The 22,093-nt window shown below is 40.4% G+C and overlaps 1 protein-coding gene and 1 long non-coding RNA gene across 9 annotated transcripts in view; one reads left to right on the top strand and one right to left on the bottom strand.

The window, feature by feature from the left end:
* CMSS1 (cms1 ribosomal small subunit homolog) overlaps positions 1-22,093 on the bottom strand; it is a 364,144-nt gene that overhangs the window by 99,968 nt on the left and 242,083 nt on the right. Inside the window, exon 1 of one of the 8 annotated variants that reach the window (XM_073307658.2) lies at positions 9,927-10,049. The exons of the other annotated variants lie outside the window; for them this stretch is intronic. Within the exon in view, the coding sequence (XP_073163759.1) occupies positions 9,927-9,981 (55 nt within the window). The 5' untranslated portion in view covers positions 9,982-10,049. Of the gene's footprint in view, positions 1-9,926; positions 10,050-22,093 lie in introns of those variants that run through there. 8 annotated transcript variants of the gene reach the window in all.
* Positions 1-22,093, top strand: part of LOC140896255 (uncharacterized) — a 144,586-nt gene that overhangs the window by 38,263 nt on the left and 84,230 nt on the right. The window lies entirely within an intron of this gene.

Here is a 22,093-nt window from a genome sequence, read left to right as displayed (position 1 = left end):
AATAGCATTTAGTTCCAATGTGTTGTAATTTAACATTTATAAAAAGCACTTAGGGAGCCCAAAACTTACTCACTCAGTGTGCACATGGAGACAAAGTACTTTGCTACATTTCACAAATACCTACACCAAATTAAAATCCCATCATATTTATGTTCTCCTATAAACCACCCTGGCCCCTTGCAGTGCTATATAAATAAAAACAAATAATGCATTCTAACTTTACAAAACAATAAATCAAACATAACCGACTTCCATGTACTTTTTCATAAATAGCATAAAGCCACAAATCGGTGCCTCTTGACACTTCAGTATTTTTTTTTAAATATGAGTGTCTTTTTACAAATCCAATAGCCTTGTCAACTTTTTCCACTGTCTAAGAGAGGAAACACAGTGTGCAACAAATTAGAGTATTATTTATTGAGCGTCACATAAATAAGTAGCATCAAGTCTTGGCAAAGCAAACAGTGATGTTGAACAACCTTTTAAGAAAAACACTTGCTGGCATTTCTTTTTAGGAGAAAAGAGGATTTCTCCATAAAAAGCCTCTGCTGATGTAAAAATTAAACACTTACACATCTGCTAGAGTTATGAGCATTTTACTCATTGAATTTTATAGCCTGCAGTTATTTGCCGTATTTCCAATAAGAACTGTTAGAGAGGTTTTCAAAGTCTCTGAGGACAGTTTAAGAAATAAAAAATGAAAACCTATGAACAAGCCATGTCCATGGGCATGTCACTGATAGACATGGAAGTTTTGCTTAGTCTCATGAACAGTTAGTTTTAGGCACATACAGTAACTTATTGACTAAGAAAATGGTTGACTTGCTGGAGCACTACCAAAGGACCATTCCACTATTAAATACCATATTACACACAATGCTCTGTTTAAAAGCATATTGTGCTTTCCCATCCAGGAAAAGCAGCACGAAAGCCTTCTTCTTCGAGCCTGACACAAAATGTACTCCTTCCATGCACTTGGGGTAGGGCAGGTTTTATGTAATTCGGTGAGAGAGGACGAGAAGCAGGGAGCTGAGCTGAGGTTTGTAGAGCAAGCAGAACAGCAGAAACACTACCTATTGGTATAACTGGTATCATGTCTGTCTGCACTCACCTAGGATGGGGATAATAAAAACAGAATTACTCACTTCTTGGAGGAGTTCCTGTTTTTCTTTCCAAGCATACACAGCTCTTCCTCAGCACAGCAGGATATTCACGCTCCCCAGGTCAAGAGGAATGTAACTAGCCATACCCATACTCATGTCATCACATCCCCTCTAATAAATGAAAGATACTTAGAATGCACCTGAGCCTGACTGTAAAAGAAACAGCACTGTACAAAATAAAGTACTGTAGGTAGCCTAGTTAAAGGAGAGTGTACAGTGAGGAGTTCAATATGTCAGAGAATGGAAATGAAGACTCTGCAAGTAACTCAGTTCCTCTCCATCACTCCATGAGTGCAGCTCTGTAGATTTCCCAAAACACTTACTAAATGGAATGGAGGTAAACAAAGAAATATGCCTTGTGAGCTTTTTTAATGAACATGAAAGCAATGGATCCTGAAAAAGGAGAGAGAGAGAAACACAACAGGAGAGATTTACTAGACTAGCATAGACACAACTCCATCTGTAAGACACTGGAGAAACTGGAGGCAGAAACTGGAGATCTAAAGACCAGCTACCTGTCCAATCTCGAATGCACTGACTCATGAACATGTCCAGAAGTTTTGTGTCCACATTGTAGCCAAGTCAGCACGGCCAACAAACTGTGGGATGTCCCTAAAATAATATAAGGATATGGTAACAACCAAAATATGATCTACCTTGCAAGGAGCTCTTATTGTATATGGTAGGTCTTACCCAAGGGATTCCCACAGCATATTTCTTCTTTAAAGTCCTCCTTTGGAAACCCCCCCCACAAAATTTGAAATAAAAATCGCTATCCAACATATTGTCAGTCTTGGTAAATCCAGATACAATGTGGCTTCTTACAGTTGCTGAACAGATTGCTTCTTAAGGAGTTTCATGTTGAGGCAAGCTTGAAGCTAAAGATCTATAAACAGGGGTTGAACTGGTGGGAGCAGAGAGGAATGAAGGTAATGGTACCCTTCCTAGGTCCAATCCACATAATCATCTCCATCTACCTGAGATACTGCTCACAATAGACTGCGGAATGTTCAAAAGATGATTATGTGCACTCTGCTAGGCTTACTGGTCTTGGCTACTTCTTTATTGGGGTAGTATCTCCCAAATGGCACCCACTCTCATGTCACCGAAATACAATGTTAATCACAGGAGATTGTGCAGATCTTCAAAATATGACATCCCTTTCCTTTCTTCCGTGCTTTCATGAGCAATAAAAGTTTACAGACATCTGAGTTAATACCCATTGGTAGTTCACACCTCTCAGAGTTTTAGTTTCAGGCTGTCTACAGCCTCAGGCAGTCATTACTGCACTGGTCAAACTGCACATGGCGTGCAAAGAGTTTTCTCTCAACCATAATGGGTAGAAACTCTGGACTACTTCTTTCTTAAAACTAAAGCAGAAATGTTGGAGAATAAATAATAGCTTCAGCAAGGTGGTGCTATGCTGTATCACAGCCTACTCCGCCCCTCCGAATTTGAGCCTTCCCCATAATGTAGTTATTCTACAAAAAGTGATGGAGTCAATATTCATCAGCTCCCAGTGATTCCACAAAGATGTGCAGCTTGCATGTAATATGAAGATCTTTTCAAATTCCAGCTCTCCTAATTCAACCTGGAATTTGAGAGTAAAGCTGGGGTTTCCCCGCCCCCCCGCCACCTTTTCAGTCTGTGCATCACTACCAGTAAGAAAGATTCTGTAGATTTATTTACACTTATGCAGTCCCACATTGCCTTCAAGCAATTTCACAAGCATGAAGAAGTAAATGACATCAAAATCTGACCCATCCCACTAAAGCCCCTCAGGACTGATAGGAGCAAAAAGTAGAAAAACATGAAGAAGTTACCTATAGTATGAATTTTTACACTGCTGCACTGAGTGTAATGACTGAAATTTCCCCCCAAAACCATCTGTTTAGACCTTAAAAACTGAAGCTCCTTGCAGTGCGGTTCTACTCTGAAGAATAACTCTGTAAAACTGGCAGTGTCTTACTCAATATACTTTACAATCTGGGAAAAAACCTCTTCAAAACGACAGTATTAGCCACTCAACCTCATTCTATCACTTTGCCTGATCTCATAAACTAAGCTGCGATGGATGCAGCCAGTACTTCGAGGGGGGTAAATACAGTGTTCCAGAAATCACTTTGGAGATTCAGTACTTTACTTCCTCCTGAGTCAGTATGAAAACCCTACTACAGCATTCTGTTCAGGTTACTGTTCTGGGAGTTCTATCTTTTGCAGAAGACATAAAACGGAAGTCTTGGCCACTTGTGCTCATTAAATATGTTAATCTCCATCCCCACTCTCATATGCTCTGGCCAATTTCCAACCTGAATGATTCATTCCATCTCCCAAGATTTTCCTTACAGTTTTAGTTGGATAAGAGATCCTTCAATTCCTGTCCAAAACTGCTACAGAAGTGCACTGTTAAACAGCAGCCATGTTTCATCCCAGAGATGGCTGCATTTCCTCCATATGTCTCTGTTTGTTGAATGTTCCTAGGGCTGAGCTGCCAGTACATTTTTCAGTAGATATGGAGGAAAATTCAAGTTCAAGACTTGTTGATAACTTGAAAGCTTTTCCTTTTGAAAAAAACAGACTTTTTAATTTTTTTTTCAAATGAGCAGTATATGCGTCAAGCAAGCTAGTAACACTTCAAGGAAAGTAACTGCTATTAACAGATGCATTTACAACTGCAGTGATGAATGAAAACAGAGCCACTAGGAAAGTTTTAACAAGCCAAGTTGGCCAAGGATCAATGGACGAGGTACTTGCACGCAGCTGCAGAATAACTGACAGAACTTCCTTAGCAATCTTAGGAGCACATGGACAGATGTTATTCACATTTTCTGCAGGAGTGAATTCTTACAATCACATCCATCAAGAGATGGAAGTTATATTCTAATGTTACTAATCTTGTCACTCACAGAAACTGATTATAGCTCTATGTAGAATTATCGCCATCAAAATGTGGAGACACGGAGGGGATGAGAAAACTGCCAATGCCTTAAGGAAGCATAACGTGATGGTACTTATTTACTAATGATCAATAGAGAGAAGCATTACTAGACACGGCCTTTTTCACTGCATTATTATTAATTTATTAAGCTCCGACAGTGGACTTGGCGTTGTACAACACAAAATATAGATGATTCATATCTCAAGAATCTTACAGGCGGTATGTTTATAAATTTATATGATTTCAGTTGTGCTATCCATATTTGATATGGAACACCAACCTAAATGTCCTTCATTTCTTTTATAATTTGTGGGCACCTTCACTCACCCCTGAGCACTTGGTACAATTTAGGGGAAGAAAGAGAGGCATATACTGTATATTAGAAATACAGATTGAGGGTGCATGAACAGACCAAATAACCAACAGAGAAAGCTTGAAAATAAACTTTCGCTAAATGCAAAGGAGAGTTGACTTACTGGGGGTTTAATTCCCCACTGTTGGTAGATGGTGATTAAGCAGGTAATTCTGGTGCAAAATTATTTTCACAGCACCCAAAAATATGTTGGCTTCTTTATAGTACCAACAGAAGAATGAGATGCATCTGGTGCACAGGGATCACTCTCTAATTTGGACATGATGAAATGTGAGTTGGGGTGGGGGTGATGGTAACAAACAGTAATGAGGAGAGACGGTGAGGTAAGAGGAGGTTTACAGCAGCAAGCTGATGTGCTTACTGAGTTTAGGCATGTGAACTTCTACATGGTTCTAGAAAGAGTTGTCTATTTTTTATTATTTAAATTACAATTTAAGGCCCCAATCCTGCAATCAGATCAGCCCAAGCAGAGCCTTGCATCAAAAGTCCCATTGAGATTTTCTGGCTATGGGACGTCAACCATGAATACACTCAAAGCTCAAATACTACCAGATGTTAAAAAAAACACATAAAAAATTAAATGAACATATCAAAAGACCACTAAAAAGAACTCCCAAGACCAAGTAATTATGCCTCTAATCTAGCAACTGGATCCATTAAGACAAACTCTGGTGCCCATGTGGAGCCTAATTGAAGTTTCAAACATACTTATGACTGGCACGCAGTGTTTCCAGCTCTCATGATTTTATTGCAAGTCATACTGTTTGGTGTTTTCCTTTATCCCCAGCTCCTGGAGTCAATGATTTTGTGAAACACTCAGCTTTAATTTAACAAAAAAGTTTCTAGCCTTCTTAGTTGTGTAGATGAAAGTTTGAAAAAGTGACCCCCTAAAGGCTCAAATCCCAGAAAGCAAATTAAAAGAACCCAGCTTCGTTTTTGAATCTCATTATTTTTAAGCCAGTGTCATGATTTCGGGGACCTGAAGATTTTTGAATGCTTGGGGATGGCAATACTGCAAATATCAATAAACAAACATAAAACAAATGTATAAATCCGACTCATGGAAGACTGTGTTGAAATCCTTTCCAACAGCAATAAACCAACAATACTGAAAGACTTGAGATGCCAAGGCCATATGCTCTTAGGCAGAAGAACAGAAATCAGCTTGTACACTACAACAAAATGAAGAAGAAAGCACAACAGCACCACCTTGAGAAACAGCACACGCCAAAGAAAAGATCTTACCCACCTGCCTCACTTGTGAATCAATAATCTAGGAGCCTGCTCCTGCTCACATTGAAGACAATAGAAAAAATCCATTGACTTGACTAGTGCAGGATCAAGACATAGTAAATCTCTACCTTGAGTTTAGAAACACAAAGTTCAATTAACATACATACAACAGCCCCTCTAGTTTCTTTCACTAAGGCAAAACATAAATATATTCTGCTGTGAACAGAAATGAGGGAAGAACACTAATTCACTATCCTCCGATGGATTTCACAGACATTCTAATATGGAAAACAGAACTCACGAAAGCTCATGCTCAAATAAATTGGTTAGTCTCTAAGGTGCCACAAGTACTCCTTTTCTTTTTGCGAATACAGACTAACACGGCTGTTACTCTGAAACCACACAATGCTACTGGACCAAGAGGTACTGCAGAAATCATATAGATCGCAAGATTATTGAGGGACAATGTGAGCTTAGAAGAGTTAAGCTCCTGAAATACTTTAGGGCAATGAGAAAATTTGAACTCCTGTGACATTCTGCACCAGCACTCACTGTTCATGAGCGACACTCCTTCTTTCAATGCATTCTTATAATGGCTATCACCACGAGTAGATGATGTCTCTATGATTCTTTACTGACACTATCAACCACAGTCAATCTTTTTTAGTATTTCAGGGACTCTATTCTCACCAGCAGCTCAAACACATCATTATCTCTTCCAAAGCTGATTCATATCTCCACATTTCCAGTACAGCTGCTTTGTTCAAGTAGCTAGCTGGATTCCATTTGCTTCTCTCTGCCATTCAGTCACTGCAATTCTCACCAATGGGGACAGCTAAAATCCACTGCTGCAGACACTAATAGCTACAATACCAATTATCTACTCCTTTCCACTGCTCTCAACCACAACAGATGAGAGGTGGTGACCAGATCCAAACTTTAATAAACCACCACCACCACCTAAACTGAAATGAAAACTTGGAGAAAACGAGTTTTTGGATAAACTGAAAATGACAATGTAAAAATAGGGCTAAAAAAGCTGCTGAAGGTTTGTTGCTCTCCATCTCTCCCCTTAGCACTCCTGGGAGAGGCAGTGAAGCGGAATCAATGGCTCCATCTCCCACATTAGCGCTCCTGGGAGAGGCAGTGAAGGGGAATCAGTGGAACCCTGGGACAAGCCTGCCGTCCCAGTGCTAGGTCAGTAGGTTGCTGCTAAATGAGGTACTTTTCAGTCTGCTAAAGTACTGTAACACAACTAGCACAGTGTCCTTCCTCCTCTCTACTCCCCCACTAGTGGCTGCTCCACATGAAAGGATAAGAACCTACTACGGCTACTAGCTGGAGGACTCACTCCTTTAGCTCAAGCCATAGAGGCTCGTGCTTTTAGCATCCGAGGTCCCAGGTTTGAACCTTGTTGAAAACACAAGCAAGGGGGGTTAGTGTTGGTAATTTAGTTGTACTATATCTACATGAATTGCTATTCAAAATATAGGCAACAATAACAAATGTTCCCACAATAGATTGATTTTTACATTTTACCCTTCAAAAAATATCTAGCACTTTATATGGGCCTAAACAGTGAAAGTTGCCCCTTACCACAGAAATCTGAAATGATACCCCTAACTCTGGGGCTTATTTTATTGACATCTGACTGTACACGCCTATGGGTGAGCCATACACTGACCACAAATGAATGTTCCTCTCGAAGCCATATTACATCATTCTGCTGCTGCAAACAAGCTATTATCAGATGTTAAATGTATTTGATTTGGGCTTGAAGTTGGTTGCTGAAGGTCTGAGTTGTTTGATTCTATACAGTAGAACAAATTTAACATGTTAAATAAGTAGGAAACGTGCTTTCTCCCGCTTTGATACCAGTGTATCCTGAATCACCCACTGACCTTTGATTCATTTAAAGAAAATTCAGCACATTCTGAATTACGAAAACAAGAATCATTCTCACTTCCTAAAAGTTCTCTCTTTGTCAGTGACAATTAAACAAAACTAGACTTACCTAGACTATATATTTCAATTCAGTATGGTCATAAACCATTTAATTTGGTTAAAAAAAGTAGGGTTTTTTTTGCCTTTTTCTTCAAACCTAGACCAAGTTGGTATTCAATGCACATTTAGCTCAAATGCACATTTTAAAGGCACACTGTGAGGGTAATTAACCAATGGAACAGTTTGCCATGGGACACTGCGATGCTCCATCATTTTAAGTTTTTAAACCAAGATTGGGTGTCTTTTTAAAAGAAAGGCTCCAGTTCAGCCACGAGCTAGTAGGCTGCACGCAGGAATTACTTGGTAAGGTTCTACGGCATGGGTTATGCAGGAGGTCAGACTAGATGATCACAGTGGTCCCTTCTGGCCCTAAAAATCTATTAATCTATGAAATAACCAAAATTAAGTGTGTAAGAGCTGCCATATTGGGTCAAGACCATGGTCCATCTTGCCCAGTATCCGGTCTTCGACACTGGCCCATACCAGAGCTTCAGGGGGAGCTACAGAGCAGGGCAATTATGGAGTGGATCTACCCCTGTCTTCCACTCCCAGTTTCTGGCAAATCAGGGGTTTAGGGGCGCTCTGAGCATGAGGTTGCTTCCTGGACCATCTTGGCTAATAGCCATCAATGGACCTAGCCGCCACAAACTTATCGAGTTATTTTTTTTTAACCCAGTTATACTTTTGGTCACACAACATTCCCTGATGAGTTCCAAAGATTAGTTATGTATTGTGTGAAAAAGTACTTCCTCTTGTTAGTATTTTTGTATGATGTGAAAGGGTAAAAAACACTTCTCTATTCCCTATCTCCACATCATTCATAATTTCATAGACCTCTATACTATCCCTCCATAGTCATCTCTTTTCTAAGATGAACAGCCTCAATCTTAGTCTCTCCTTGTATGGAAGCCATTCCATAACCTTGATCATCTTTGTTGCCCTTCTTTGAACCTTTTCCAGTTCCACCACATCTTTTTTGAAAAGGGATGGTCAGAACTGGATATAGTATTCAACTGTGGGCGCACCATGGATTTATATAATGGCATTATGATATTTTCTATCTCATTTTCTATCCCTTTTCTAAATTACTAACTTACTGTTAGCCTTTTTGACCGCTGCTGTGCATGGAGAGAAAGTTTTCAGAGAACTGTCCATGGTGACTCCAAAATCTTTCTTGGGTGGTAACAGCTCATTTGAAAAGTATCATTGCATACGTAAAGTTGGGATTATTTTTTCCATTACTTTGCACTCAGCAAGGTAGAATTTCATCTGTCATTTTGTCATCCAGTTTTGTGAGATCCCTTTGTAACTTCTCACAGTCTGCTTTGGAGTAAATGATCTTGAATAATTTTATATCATCTGCAAACTTTGCCACTTCACTGTTTTCCCCCTTTTCCAGATCATTTAATTAATATGTTGAACAACACATGTCCCAGTACAGATTCATTGGTGACTCCACTATTTGCCTGTCTCCATTAGACACATACTTTCCTACTCTTTATTTCTTATCTTTCAGCCAGTTACTGATCCATGAGAGGACCTTCCCACTTATCTCATGACTGCTTAGTTTGCTTATGAGCCTTTGGTGAGAGACCTTGTCAAAGGCTTTCTGAAAATTCAAGTACACCATATCCACTGGATCACCCTTATCCACGTGCTTGTTGACTCTTTCAAAGAATTCTAACAGACTGGTGAGGCATGACTCCCTTTACAAAAGTCATGTTGACTCTTCCCCAACAAATCCGAATTATCTATGTGTCTGGTAATTCTGTTCTTTCACTAGAGGTTCCACCAGTTTCCCTGTCATTGCAAGTATCTCATCTGAAGCCCTCTTTAAAAATCAGTGTTACATTAGCTACCTGCCAGACATCCAGTACACAGGCTGGTTTCAGTGAGAGGCTACATACTCAAGTCAGTAGTTCTGCAATTTTATAATTGCAAATTAAGGTTAGTAGTCCTATTGACCTCAATGGAAACAGAGCACGGTTGGGTACTTACAACAAATATACACATGACCTAAAACAGAGTGCATTAAGTGCATGCAGATTTAGTGAGAGGCAAAAAGTTACTGTAGTTAACACCATTATGCCATAAACATAGTGCTGAAAGCAAATCTGTGTTATGGACTTGTGTCTTTTTATAGTTCAACCATACATACTGTATGTATCTGTTTCACTGGTACCATGGTAACCATAAAGAGAAAACACACACCAACCTGAAATAGTAGCAATCACATCACTTATGGGAATCGCCAAGTACAGGATAACCATGTGTCCTGAAAGCTGGGAATGTTCCTGTTTTCAGGGCCTGTCTCACTGTCACTGCCGTTTTGAGCAAAAGAAGGTTGGTTTATCCAGTTTTTACAATTCCTGCAAACTGTCCTCCTGAGCAAATGAAACGGAGAGGCTGGCTGAATAGAGGTGCACTTCAAGGATCTCTCCTAACCAAGCCTGTTGCATGTTTCCACACTGCCCTCCCCTTGGGGCCTCTCCGTGAACCCTCTGATAACCCTAATATGAAATCACTCATATGCAGGCCCTGCTACCACAAGCTGATCCACACTGCTGGACACCCATGCTCAAACGGAGCCACAGAGAAGTTAATGGGGCTCCATGGAAATGCAGGGATCTGTTCACAGGGATCAGTTTGCAAGATCAAGGCCAAAGGGCCAAACCCACCTGTTCTGCCTCACCAACACCCGACCTCTATTATCCCCTGTGTTTCCTCCACATCTCTATAGGACTTTTCCCATAAGGAGTTTAACAGGAGTTTAAGGAGTTTAACAGGCATCACATAAATAGGGTACTACAGAAAATACTATAAAAGCCTCTGGGATTTAATAGACCGCAAAACTCCTTCTGTAAGTTTTGCTGAACAATTATATAATTTTTCTATTAAATTCCATCTGGCTGGTCAAAAAACCTACAGCAAGATTATAAATTTCTATTAATTTCTACAGGAATACGAGTGTCCCAGTTTTTCCACTTTGAAAACCCAGTCAAACTTTTCAGACAGTGGGAGTGGGGGAAAAAAAGATGACTACATATCTATTTGCACAAACTCTCCAACTCCAATACGTACCATTACCTGTTATGAAGTATTCTCTATCGCTGCAGCAGTAATCCTAACATTTAGCTAGTTAAGCGCACCTACATACCACACCTGACATTTAAAAATTCAAATGTATTCAAGTTCATCCCACAGAAATAAAGGTGGTCAGGATTTCATTTTTACATATTTTTTTAACCTTCTTTTAATTTCTAAACTTTTCAAAGCATCAAAAAAAACCAAAAAACAAAAACAAAAAAAGAAACCCCAGCCTTCACATTTTTACAGTGTCCATGCATGGAAAATATCGGCCAGACTGGTAAATGTTTCAGAAGGTTGTGAAAACAGGGGATTGGAGTATAAACTCTTCTGCAGCTTTTAATTATAGTGACGGCAACCAGCCCATTATAATTACTGTGCACATTTTCATTTCTACTAAAGCAGTGGTTTTCAACCAGGGGTCCGCGGACAATGTCTAAGGGGTCCACAAAAGGTTGTCGTTATCATAGAACAATAGTTTTCAACCTGTGGTCTGATGACCACTGGGGGTCTGCAGACCACGTGTAAGATTTCCAAAGGGGTCCGCCCCTCTATTCAAAAAATTTTAGGGGTCCACAAATGAAAAAAAATTGAAAACCACTGCACTAAAACAAGACTTTTCCTAGTGGGAAAAGAGGATTTGACAATTCTTGTTTTTAAGCCTGTAATATCCGTAACTCCTTTAAGTGCTGTTTGCTTTTCTCTGAATCGATGTTTAAGACATTGTCACTTGAAATGTCTGGCATTCTCCTGAGGCCAACTCACTGAGATCTTGGTGGCCATCTGGTCTGTAGTTCTCAGAAAGCAGGAGTCCTAACAACTGTTTTTCGAAGCTTTCAGAGCAATCAGCATGCTGTCGTGCGCTTTAATAGAAATGGCATTTTCCACTGGAAACAAAGCTTTTAATGTTTAGAGAAAATGGTCATGAGGACTTCCCCTTCTGAGGACTTAAAAACGAACATGGATGCTAGGAGTTTTATGAGTGAAGCTAAATGACTGCCAGACTTCTGAAGTGACAACACATTAGGAAAAAATTTCCTGTATGTTTTGTACACTTGAACTCAGCTACATTTCTTGCCTGACATTGGACATTTTAATATCTGCTCTAATGAAATATAACTCTCAGATAACACAGCTGCAAAGTATAGGGTTTTTTTGTTCACTAGCTAGCAGTGAGGTTTTGGCCTTATTATTATTAATACAGAGCCAAAAGTGTGCTAAGCCCTTTACAGACAAGTCTGAAGATAGCGTTTTTGCCTTGTATCTGCTCTATACACAGTGTGCATAAGATATTCAACCTAACTGAATAAATCAGATTTATTTTTCACAAAATAACTATAGCCAAGACACACGTTATGACAGAAGAACACAAATACAATGTAAGCAATACTTGGCCTCTTTTTTCTCTTCTGTTTCAGTCTGCTAGCTTACAGTGGGATACAACTTGTTGAGATTTTTTAAATCTAGCTTCAGTGCTTGAAGAACCTTTTTGTGGCCGGGACTGGTGTTGTCTGGTGTGAAAGATGGTGGCATTTGTTATTACTGAATCTGGTTCTTGTTGTTTAGGACATATTTTTTAGTTGCTGTCAGTGTCAAATATATATTATATTATATGTATATTTATTTTGAAGGGATGTTTACATATACATACACACACACGTAGACAATGCTCACGCATTTCAAAGCTCAACTACACAACAATAAGAAGTCCAGCACTATAAGCTAAGTGACATGAAATCACTAGTCAATTAACCAGAAATCTGAGGAGAGTGCATTCTTCCTATCCCATTAACTCAGGAGGCAGGCAGGTGTGAAGCAGCCAGCATTGACTTCTTCCTCCTCCTCCTCCTTGGTGTCTGACCCCGCTGCACCAAAGAGGCACAACAGGCCAAGGGAGTCTTGGGAACTCAGCAGTCCTGAAAGCAATTTGTTTTTCCTGGAAGGCGCAACTGCAGGGGGAACACTGCTCATTCTCTGCAGCCCTGATTATGAGGGTCATTTCAGTAAGTCTGAGTGAAAGTGACAGCCGGGGCAAATGTGTGACTGCCACTCCAGGTATGCCCGCAAGTAGGCATCTAGTCTGAGCACCTCTGCTTGCTAGAAGAGCTGCAATATCACACAGAGAAAGAAATGGTTTCTCAGGGAGATAGTTTCCAAGCCAATCTAAAAGCTTTATAGATCAAAACCAACACCTTCAACTCCACCCTAGAACCACTATGCAGCAACTGGAGTCATGAACTCCCAGTAACATACTGCAGAGGGCCAAACACATTCAGGACCAGCTTCAGTTTATAAGCAGATTGAAGGTGTAGCCGCAGGCAGAGTACAGGGCAGCCATCTCCTCTCAAGACAACAAAGGTCCATATCAAAAACAAAAGGGTTCCAACTTTCTAGCCAGACACAGGCAGGAAAAACAAAAGACAATTCTGGCCACTACTGCTAGCTGGATAATCACCTTACAGCAGCTGGTGAGCTAATAAGATCTCCAAATTGTCTACTCCAGTAACAAGCAGTGGAGTGCACAGTCTCAAGGGCTGATTAATTTAAACCCATTTGAGTGGAAAAAAAGTACAAAGAACCAGAATTGGGCTCATTAGCTCTAAAGAGACAGAGAGGAAAGCCTCTGAAAAACATAAGGGACAGATTTTTGGCAGGAGTTAATGTTAAACTGCTCTCAAGGGGTGTTGCCTACTTGTGCAATCATAAAATTAACAATTTGTTTGATTCATAAAATGCAACAGCAGCTAGATTCAGTAGCAATACTTCCTGCAGTCCAGATTGTGTTTTCATGAGGCAACTGAGGAGTTGTACCCTCTTTCTGAAATCCTTAACAGCTTTTTGATGTGGATCTGTGGCACATGAACTGCTGTTTAAACAAATTTTGGATTCTTAGTGAATGACAACAGCATATCGGCTCCTTCTGAGGTTACAGTGAACGATGAAAGGATCCATGTTTACTTTTTCCCATTGTGGAAAAAAGTTTGCGTAACATGGTATGGTGCAATGTGTTATGGTGGTGGTGTCCTCTGTCAATGCTGCACTTCATTTCCAAAACATAGCTGTGCCGGATGAAGTAAGCGTTACACTTCAGTTTCTCCAGATTACTGACATATATTACACTTGGTCTCTAATACTGCAGGAAGACAGAAGATTAAATAAGAGAACACAGTTCGTGACCTCCCAAGCACTGGGACAAATTCCGACTACTCCCTGCAGAGTATGCTACACGGAGGTACCCCCACATGTGCAAGGTGGGGGTGGGGAAAGGGCACAGGGAGACTTCCTGCTGCACACACCACACCCAGGCAGAAGTTAGTCACAATGTAGACCTAATGATCCCTTGAGTGCTACTGAGGAGTTGGGGTGGTGGAGCTGGTACAGTTAGCATGACTGGCTGCACTCTACAGGCACAGCAGACTGGTGAGGTTGTGACCAGGACTTCATCCACATGCTTACTGGGAATTCTGCCTCAGTAAGGACAGAATTAAAACCAGGTAAGGTCTTTGAGATTTCACCCATCCTAAATATGGCCCTTTGCTTTGGTAAAGGAAAAAAGAACATTTAAGATAAAAAAAAATAAAGTATTCACCAAAATATAGAAATAAATGCTTCTAATGACATTAAAAGATTAGGTTATTTCTATAACTGTATACAAAGGTAAAAGCCACATATTTTAATAACTGGCTTGGCTTTTTCTTTAGAACATAAGAATGGCCATACTAAGTCAGACCAATGGTCCACCTAACCCAGTATGGCCATTCTTATTCTCTTGTGTAATACAGATATGTTCTCGGGTCAGCGTGGTACAGGTGAGCAATCTTCGGATGCTGGAACATCATGGAAATAAAATATTAAAACATACTGTAGGAAAGACACTTTCAGGTTAAGGAACCATCTGGCAAATTAATATTATTAAAATATATGGTTCTAAAAACAAGACAAGGTGAAGAATCCCATTCAACACTCTCAATAACCTGGAATTTAGTTATGATAAGAATTTTAGGCAGATTATTCCTTAGCCCTAAAACAAAATACACTCATAAGTCTTCCAGATGTCTTAAGTCATCTTTGTGTCATGTAGCATTTTTCAGAGATCTTCATTTGGTATCGTTTTACCCAACTATTTCTCAAATTTGAATTATTTGCCCAGGTTTTGATCTCAGTGATATCCCTATAAAAGTGGAGCAATTTTACTACAACCTGAGGATTGTAGAAGTATTATGGATTTACTCTGGTGTAACTGAGATCAGAACATGGCCTGATGTCTATTACAGACATTTTATGATTTGTTTTCCATTATTTCAAATCAAATATTTTTATTATTATTATTATTATTTGTATTATCGTAGTATCTGCCCTAGTCACAAACCAGAACCCCATTGTGCTAGGTAGTCCCTGCCCTAAGGAGCTTACAATCTATGCAGATGGATACTGAAAGGGGAGTACTTAAGGGGGAGTACAAGTGAACAATTAGACTATCACCTACCTCCTCTCTCTGTTGTTCACCATGACAGGCAGTGGTCTCTGCACACCAGCAATTCAACTGTTGTCAAGTTTTTTGTAGTCATCACAAGAAATGAGTTTTAAGCAGGGATTGGAAGGTGGATAATAAGGTATCTTTGCAGATATTTACAAGGAGGGCCTCCCAAGCATGAGGATTGGCACAGAAGACACGACACAAAGATGATTGAACATTTAATAAGTGTGAAATAGAGGCTGGCATCATGGGCTGATTGAAGACAAGCATCAACAGCTCAGTGGCAACTGAGAGATGATAGGTAGGGTGGGGACTGAAGGGCTTGAAAGTGAATACAAGCTGTTGACGTTTGGCACAATAAAGAAGAAGGGATGCAGAGAGAAGGATGACATGGTCAGAGCAACTGGCTAGGAAAATGATCTTTGAAGCATCATTGTGAATGGCTATGAGCAGGGCAACATGGCATTTGTCAAGGCCAGTAAGAAGGATGTTGCAGTAATCAAGATGCGAGATGATGAGAGCCTGGAGGAGAGTTTTAGCTGTGTGGATGGGTAGGAAAGGCTGTATTTTAGAGATGTTATGTAGAAAGAATCTGCAAGATTTAGACATACCCTGGATCTGAGGCCCTAGAGAGAGGTCTGGGACAAAGTAGTCCCTCTTTTTAAACTATTGCATTTCCTGGCATTAGAGATGCCTAAAGGCTACTACAATTTTGCAGTGACCACACCCAGTAAAATACTGCTGCTCTAATACACAATTTGCTACATTTTTATAAAGTCTCAAACCTTAATTTGTTTTAAGCCCTTGCCATTTTAGAAGGACTAAGTATGATTAAAGCCAACAAATGCTCCTCTCCAAAAATTATTTCCCTCCTAGCTGGTGCAGAAGCAGTGACCATTTCAGGAAGAAAAATAACACTGCACTTAGTAATTAAGAGGACTATTGATGTGATCTATCCAGCTAGGTTGCTTCTATTTGTTACGCTGTTTGCTAAAACTATCTTGAGCCCCTGCCTAAAAACTCAGAAACATTCTGTTTCTCACATGGAGTTCAGATTCTAGTTTCTGAATTTTGCATACTTTATGAAAGTAGATTTAAAACTTTACATCTTACACTCACATAAATGGAACAGTTCTTCCCCTTCTCCAGCTCCCAGAATAAAATATCCTGGCATAAAGTGATCAAACAAAATAAGTGACTTATGTTTTTACTGGTTCCTCCAGACTATGATGACATTTCCTAAAACACTGAGCCAGGAAACTATTAATGTCTCTGAAAAATTGAAAAGGATCAGGCTACTTTGAAGGGCCCATTCAGTATACAGTGGCTCAGATGGCTTCCTTGTAGCTGTACAGGCTACTTACAATTCAATTAAAAATAACAATAATATTTAACATTACTTAGCACTTTCCAGCTTCAAAGTAATTTACAAGTTTGCTTCATAACACCTGTGTGGTAAGAAAGTATTATCCCCATTTTAGATATTAGAAACCGCTTAGACAGGTTAAGTGGCTTGACCTAGATAACATACAGAAGTCCATGGTTGAGCCAGAATTAGTACTCAGGTCTTCTTTTCCGCCAGTCTCAGTCAAGTACTAAATGATGGCTTTTCAAATCTTGATTGTGCTGCTTTCAGCAGCAGCAAAGAAAATGGTCTGAAGCTATTAGTCTAAAAAACTAGAAGGATCATCTTCTAGATTTACTTCAGCTTTGTGTTGCCTGGAGTTTGCAGCATTTGCCAACCGGGTCTTTAAAAAGAAAAGCTCACAGAATGGGCAAGATGCACACATGCTTCAGATGTCTGCAAGATGAAGTGACAGGTGGAGCTAAAGATTCCTGATGAAATTCAGTTGAAATGTTATGCACTGATCAAACAGTTGAGCTTTTCAGTGATAGTGCAGTACTGAATGGAGAGCAGGTGGAAAGATCTTACACAAGATCCAAAAGATAACACATCAGAACACGACAGCATGTTCTACAAAACCTTGTCCATAAGAGAATATGACAGCTCCAAAAGGGTTAAGCAAGAATGGGGGTCATCCCATGATATGGGAATGCTATCTTTTATATGTTACATCAAATTAAATATGTTTAAAAGGCACCAGAGCTTTTTAAATAGTAATGGGACTCATTTTATCTTCAAAATATTGTGGGCCTCATTTTGATTTTGATTAAACGGGTCCAGAGCAACTCACCCGAAATCAACAGTACTAAATAGTTGTAAAAGTGGCCTACACAGAATCAGGCCCAATGTGACAAGAGAGTACTTCAACAGTCTAAAAGAAATAAGTATCTAATCCCTCTCTCCAGGGACTATATTCTGTGATAGCAGTGAGATGGACTCAACAATCTAATAGGTCTTTTACGTCTTAAACAATTATGATCCAATTACATCACATGAACACTAGGTAAAAATCCCATTATTGCATAGTGCCATCTGCTGGGCAACGAAAGATTGAAATAAACCCATGTCAGCTCCTCAGCTTCAAAGTGTACTTTCAGAGTAACAGCCATGTTAGTCTGTATTCGCAAAAAGAAAAGGAGTACTTGTGGCACCTTAGAGACTAATCAATTTATCTGAGCATAAGCTTTCGTGAGCTACAGCTCACTTCATTGGATGCATCCGATGAAGTGAGCTGTAGCTCATGAAAGCTTATGCTCAAATAAATTGATTAGTCTCTAAGGTGCCACAAGTACTCCTTTTCTTAAAGTGTACTTTGTAGCTGTCAGGTCAGAAGTTACTCTGTTCTCAATACACAAGCAATGAATTAAGTGAACGCAGAGTTTAGTGTTCATGATTCCCATTGTGAATTGTGGACTGAGTAATTCTGCTTTTGACAACAACAATGTTCACAGGCAAGTAAACCTAAAACACTGAATTTACTAGTGTATTGCCGGTTAATCACAATGTACTGATTAGGGTTTCCTTTTAACATCCAGACAGGAAATAGGAGCACAGGAAGTGAAAGCACAATAAATTCTTGCATGTTAACTAATTCACATGAGCCATTTCAATAACAAGCCTTCTTTAAACTTATCTAAAGCCAAACACGTTGTCTACTCAGCTTCAAACATTTCTTCTTTCTCCTTAAACTCAAGCCATGTGTTTTAAAAGAGATGTATTTGTTTCACTCAACACCATGTGTTTTAAAAGAGATGTATTTGTTTCACTCAAGAGAACCTTCTGCTGTGGTTTACAGTGTAGTATGCTATGCCATCCTGAACAGTTATTAAGACCACTGTCTTATAAGCTGAAGAGGAATGGGTCCTTTGGAGCTACTCAGTGCCCATCTGAGATCGGGCACAGAGATTACTTTTCAGTCACTCCCTAGAATGCTTTACCTCTGGTGGCTTCAAACTAGGAAGCAAGAGAGTCAGAGATAACATACCCTGGTCCTCTCCACTCCCTCCCCAAGGCGCCAAACCTCACTCTGCAGCTGCTGTATGTACTCAGCATCACACTCCAATGGCTACCAGGTCACAGTGCAAATGAGCAGAGAAAGGAATAGGAGTAAGAGCCACTTTATTGACTCTCCCTCTTTGCCAGTGAACCGGCGGGGGTGAGGACGGCACAGGTAGAAATGTGGATGGGCATGTAGCACCGGTGCTGTGCTGTCTCTGAGCAGAGCGGTTCCTTCTCCATTCAAAACCATCACATACGGCTTGGGAAGAGGAGGAAAGGACCTGATGGGACCACAAGCTCTACCTCAGGATCTCCCGTGGGGCAGGAGGAGGAACAAAGAAACCTTGTAGGTGAACTGGAAGAACATGAAGAGTGTAGAATAGATGAGGGACAGACTAGTCTTACTGACTGGGGTGGTACTCTGGAGGAGCAGAAGCTGGCTAGAAGGCTTGATTGGGGAGCAAGAGGAAGGAGTTAGAGAATCAAATGTTCACAGATTATTTGGGGCAGAAAATTAGTTGATTAAGGAAAAAAGATAGATTAATGGAGCAGAAGGATAGCAGAGCATAGACTAGTTGAGAAAATAGAGTGAAAAGGCCAGAAAGAGAGAGGAACCCCAGCAAGAGCAATAGAAAGACAGACTAGGGACACTCAAGAAGATGGTACAGGATATGGGGAGCAGCTAGGAGCAGGAGGACGGAGAACAGAAACGTGCACGGAGTGAACAGAACAGCTTCTTTTGTTTGCCTAGCTGTGGGGATAAACACACCTCTTTAACTAGCAACCAATCATATGTCAAAAATGGAGTGGAAACCGATTTAGACTTTGGGGATTGGCCTCCCATAATGACAGCAGCAATTTCTCTGAAGTCCTTTGCCAAAAACAACAGGTCCTAAAATGTCAAATAAAGTTTCTTCCCTCAAGCATGCTGTGCAACCCCATTAACTCCAACAGGCGTGAGCAAAAACAGAATTACATTCAGCTGATTACCGTATATTGCATTAAACTGGCTGTGTACCACTGGCTTCTATAGGATGGAATTAGAACTGCTCAAGTGCATACTCTGTACTGCTAACAGCCAGAGGAGAGTCTCCTTTAGTCTAAGTGGCAGGAGCCAGGAGGATCTGAGATATAGCTCTGCTGCAATTGTAAAGTGCCAAATGGCCTCAATTTGCAGCATCAACCAGCAGTCAACTATAAAGTCCTATCTAGTTGACAGATTTGTTGTAATACAAGACTGGAGATGTGGACCTTAACGTGGATTTTCATACTGCTGCTCTGAGAGACAAAAAAGGTAAGACAGAATTTTCCCACAGCTTTTCTTTTTAGGACCCTCCATCTCAGACAGTTTTCACAGTGGGTATTCCCCATTTCTATGGCAACTGGAGGCAAACCAGATCATTGCAAGATTCCAAAGCTGAAAAATACTAGCTATATAAAAGTTTAAAGGTGTTCAACTCAAACCATTCACAGAATAGCACTGACATGAAATTTAGGGATTTCCTGGAGGAACTCCCTCTTTCCTTTCAAACTCTTAACAGGAGACCAATAGCCAGGAAAAACAACCTTGAACATAATGCAGTCCTCCCAAGGGAGGGTCAGACTGTCTGACACGGAGGATCCCAGAATGAAAATTCACAAATGAGAGAGAATTTTCTCTTTCTCAGTCCCCTCCATATTACACAATCTTCACAATGGGATGTAAAAGCAGTAAATTATCCTAAGGGAGGGAGAATTAAATTTACCCATGTAGAACTGAAAAGGAACGTAAGGGTTACTGGGGCACCATGTTTCGTAATACCCTTCTACCAAATGCTGCTTCAGCAGAGGTGAGTATGTCAACTCTATAGTGTTGGAGGAAGTGTGGATGGATAATCATGTAATAGCCTTACAAACCTCCTCATAACATGTATGTAATCTCTTCACCCCACAAAATCGCTGCTGCTTTCACAGAGTGCATAGTCATGAGAAGAGTTGTACCTGAGGCTTTGACTACCTCTGCTATATACACCTTTATTCCTCTGTAGGCTCTGTTCACATCTAACTTATACATCTCTACTCCCTGAGGATATTTGGATTGAATCAGAAGGGCAACACTATCACTTCCTGTTATATGATGAAGATTGTGGTGACCTTGGGGATAGACAGCTGGTTAGTTCACAGAACTACCCTGTTTGATAGAACACATAAGAGAGGTTTCTCTGAGAGTAAAGCAAACCTGGGAAAATCCTTGGACAAGGAGGTGGCGTGTATACAAGCAAGATACTTTCAATGAAAAGAGGAAGAAACCTACCGACTGTGAAAATGAATGATGGTTTTATTAGGATACTTAACCCACGCAGCAAGACCGAATCTGCATATTGCCAAAGGACTGATAAGTGTGGCAATCCCAGGGATCTGTTGTGTGACAGTGATGAGAGACTTTCATGGGTTTCCTACAATGCAGTATGCCTGCAGTTGCAGCCTTGTCTTTCCAAAGGGTGCTGGGTTTGAGCTCCATGGTCAGGCCATCTTGTAAAAGCACTATAATGCCTTTTACTTCATCTGTTGCTCTGATATGTGTCCCCTGTAACAGCAACATCTAAAATTCTGGTAATACATCATTTGTCAATTTCCTCTGAGATAGAGGATGTTTATCTTCTTCATAGCGACTGTAGTTCCTTCCTCTAAGCTTCCCACCTGAGGGGTCAGGATAGGTTCAGGATAGGTCCCTACTGAGGGTGTATGTGTTGTAGAAGTTTGAGAGGAGATTCCAGTTACGTCTAAATCAGGTCTGAGAACCAAGATCTGAAGGATAATGAGAAAGTGATTATAATCTCTCTTGCCTTCACAATCTTCTTCACCATCTTTACTGTCAGTGGAAGAGGGAGGAAAGGCATAAAGGAAGCCTTTTAACCTACTTCTGAGAAAAGGAGACCACAGCCTCTGCTTTCAGGTGTGTCTTCCTCATGTAATACCTCTTGGTTTTCCAACTGGACTTGCATGCACATAAATTCACCAATAAACTTCCAATCTGGCTGGTGAGGCACCAAAAGACTAGCATATCTAGACTGTGTTCCCTTGGTTCTAGGTAAGTCTTGCTGAGCCAGCTGACCCTGATCTTCCTGATCATATCTTCGGTAGCTCCCCAGGAGGTTTATTTTCATATTATCTGAAGTTTTGGAAAGACAGTGCTATAACAATCGATTTCAACACTTCCACTTGGATGTATTGATCTCTTTATGGACTTCATAAGAGCACTGAGATCTAGCAGTTTTTAGCAGTTCTAAGGAGCCATCGAAGAAACAGATATTTAGATAAAAATCCTATAAAAATCCTTTGAAAACTTTGCTCCAGAGGGAGACCTGGAGTCTGCCATATGTGCCACTTGAGGCAGCGCATCCTGGAAAGTTCTTCCTGCGGGGCGGTCTTAAAC

This window comes from Lepidochelys kempii, chromosome 1 (genome assembly GCF_965140285.1).
Source record: "Lepidochelys kempii isolate rLepKem1 chromosome 1, rLepKem1.hap1, whole genome shotgun sequence".
In the NCBI taxonomy this organism is placed as follows: Eukaryota; Metazoa; Chordata; order Testudines; family Cheloniidae; genus Lepidochelys; species Lepidochelys kempii.
The sequence above is the reverse complement of the archived record's forward strand: the minus strand, read 5'-3'. Positions and strand labels throughout refer to the sequence as shown.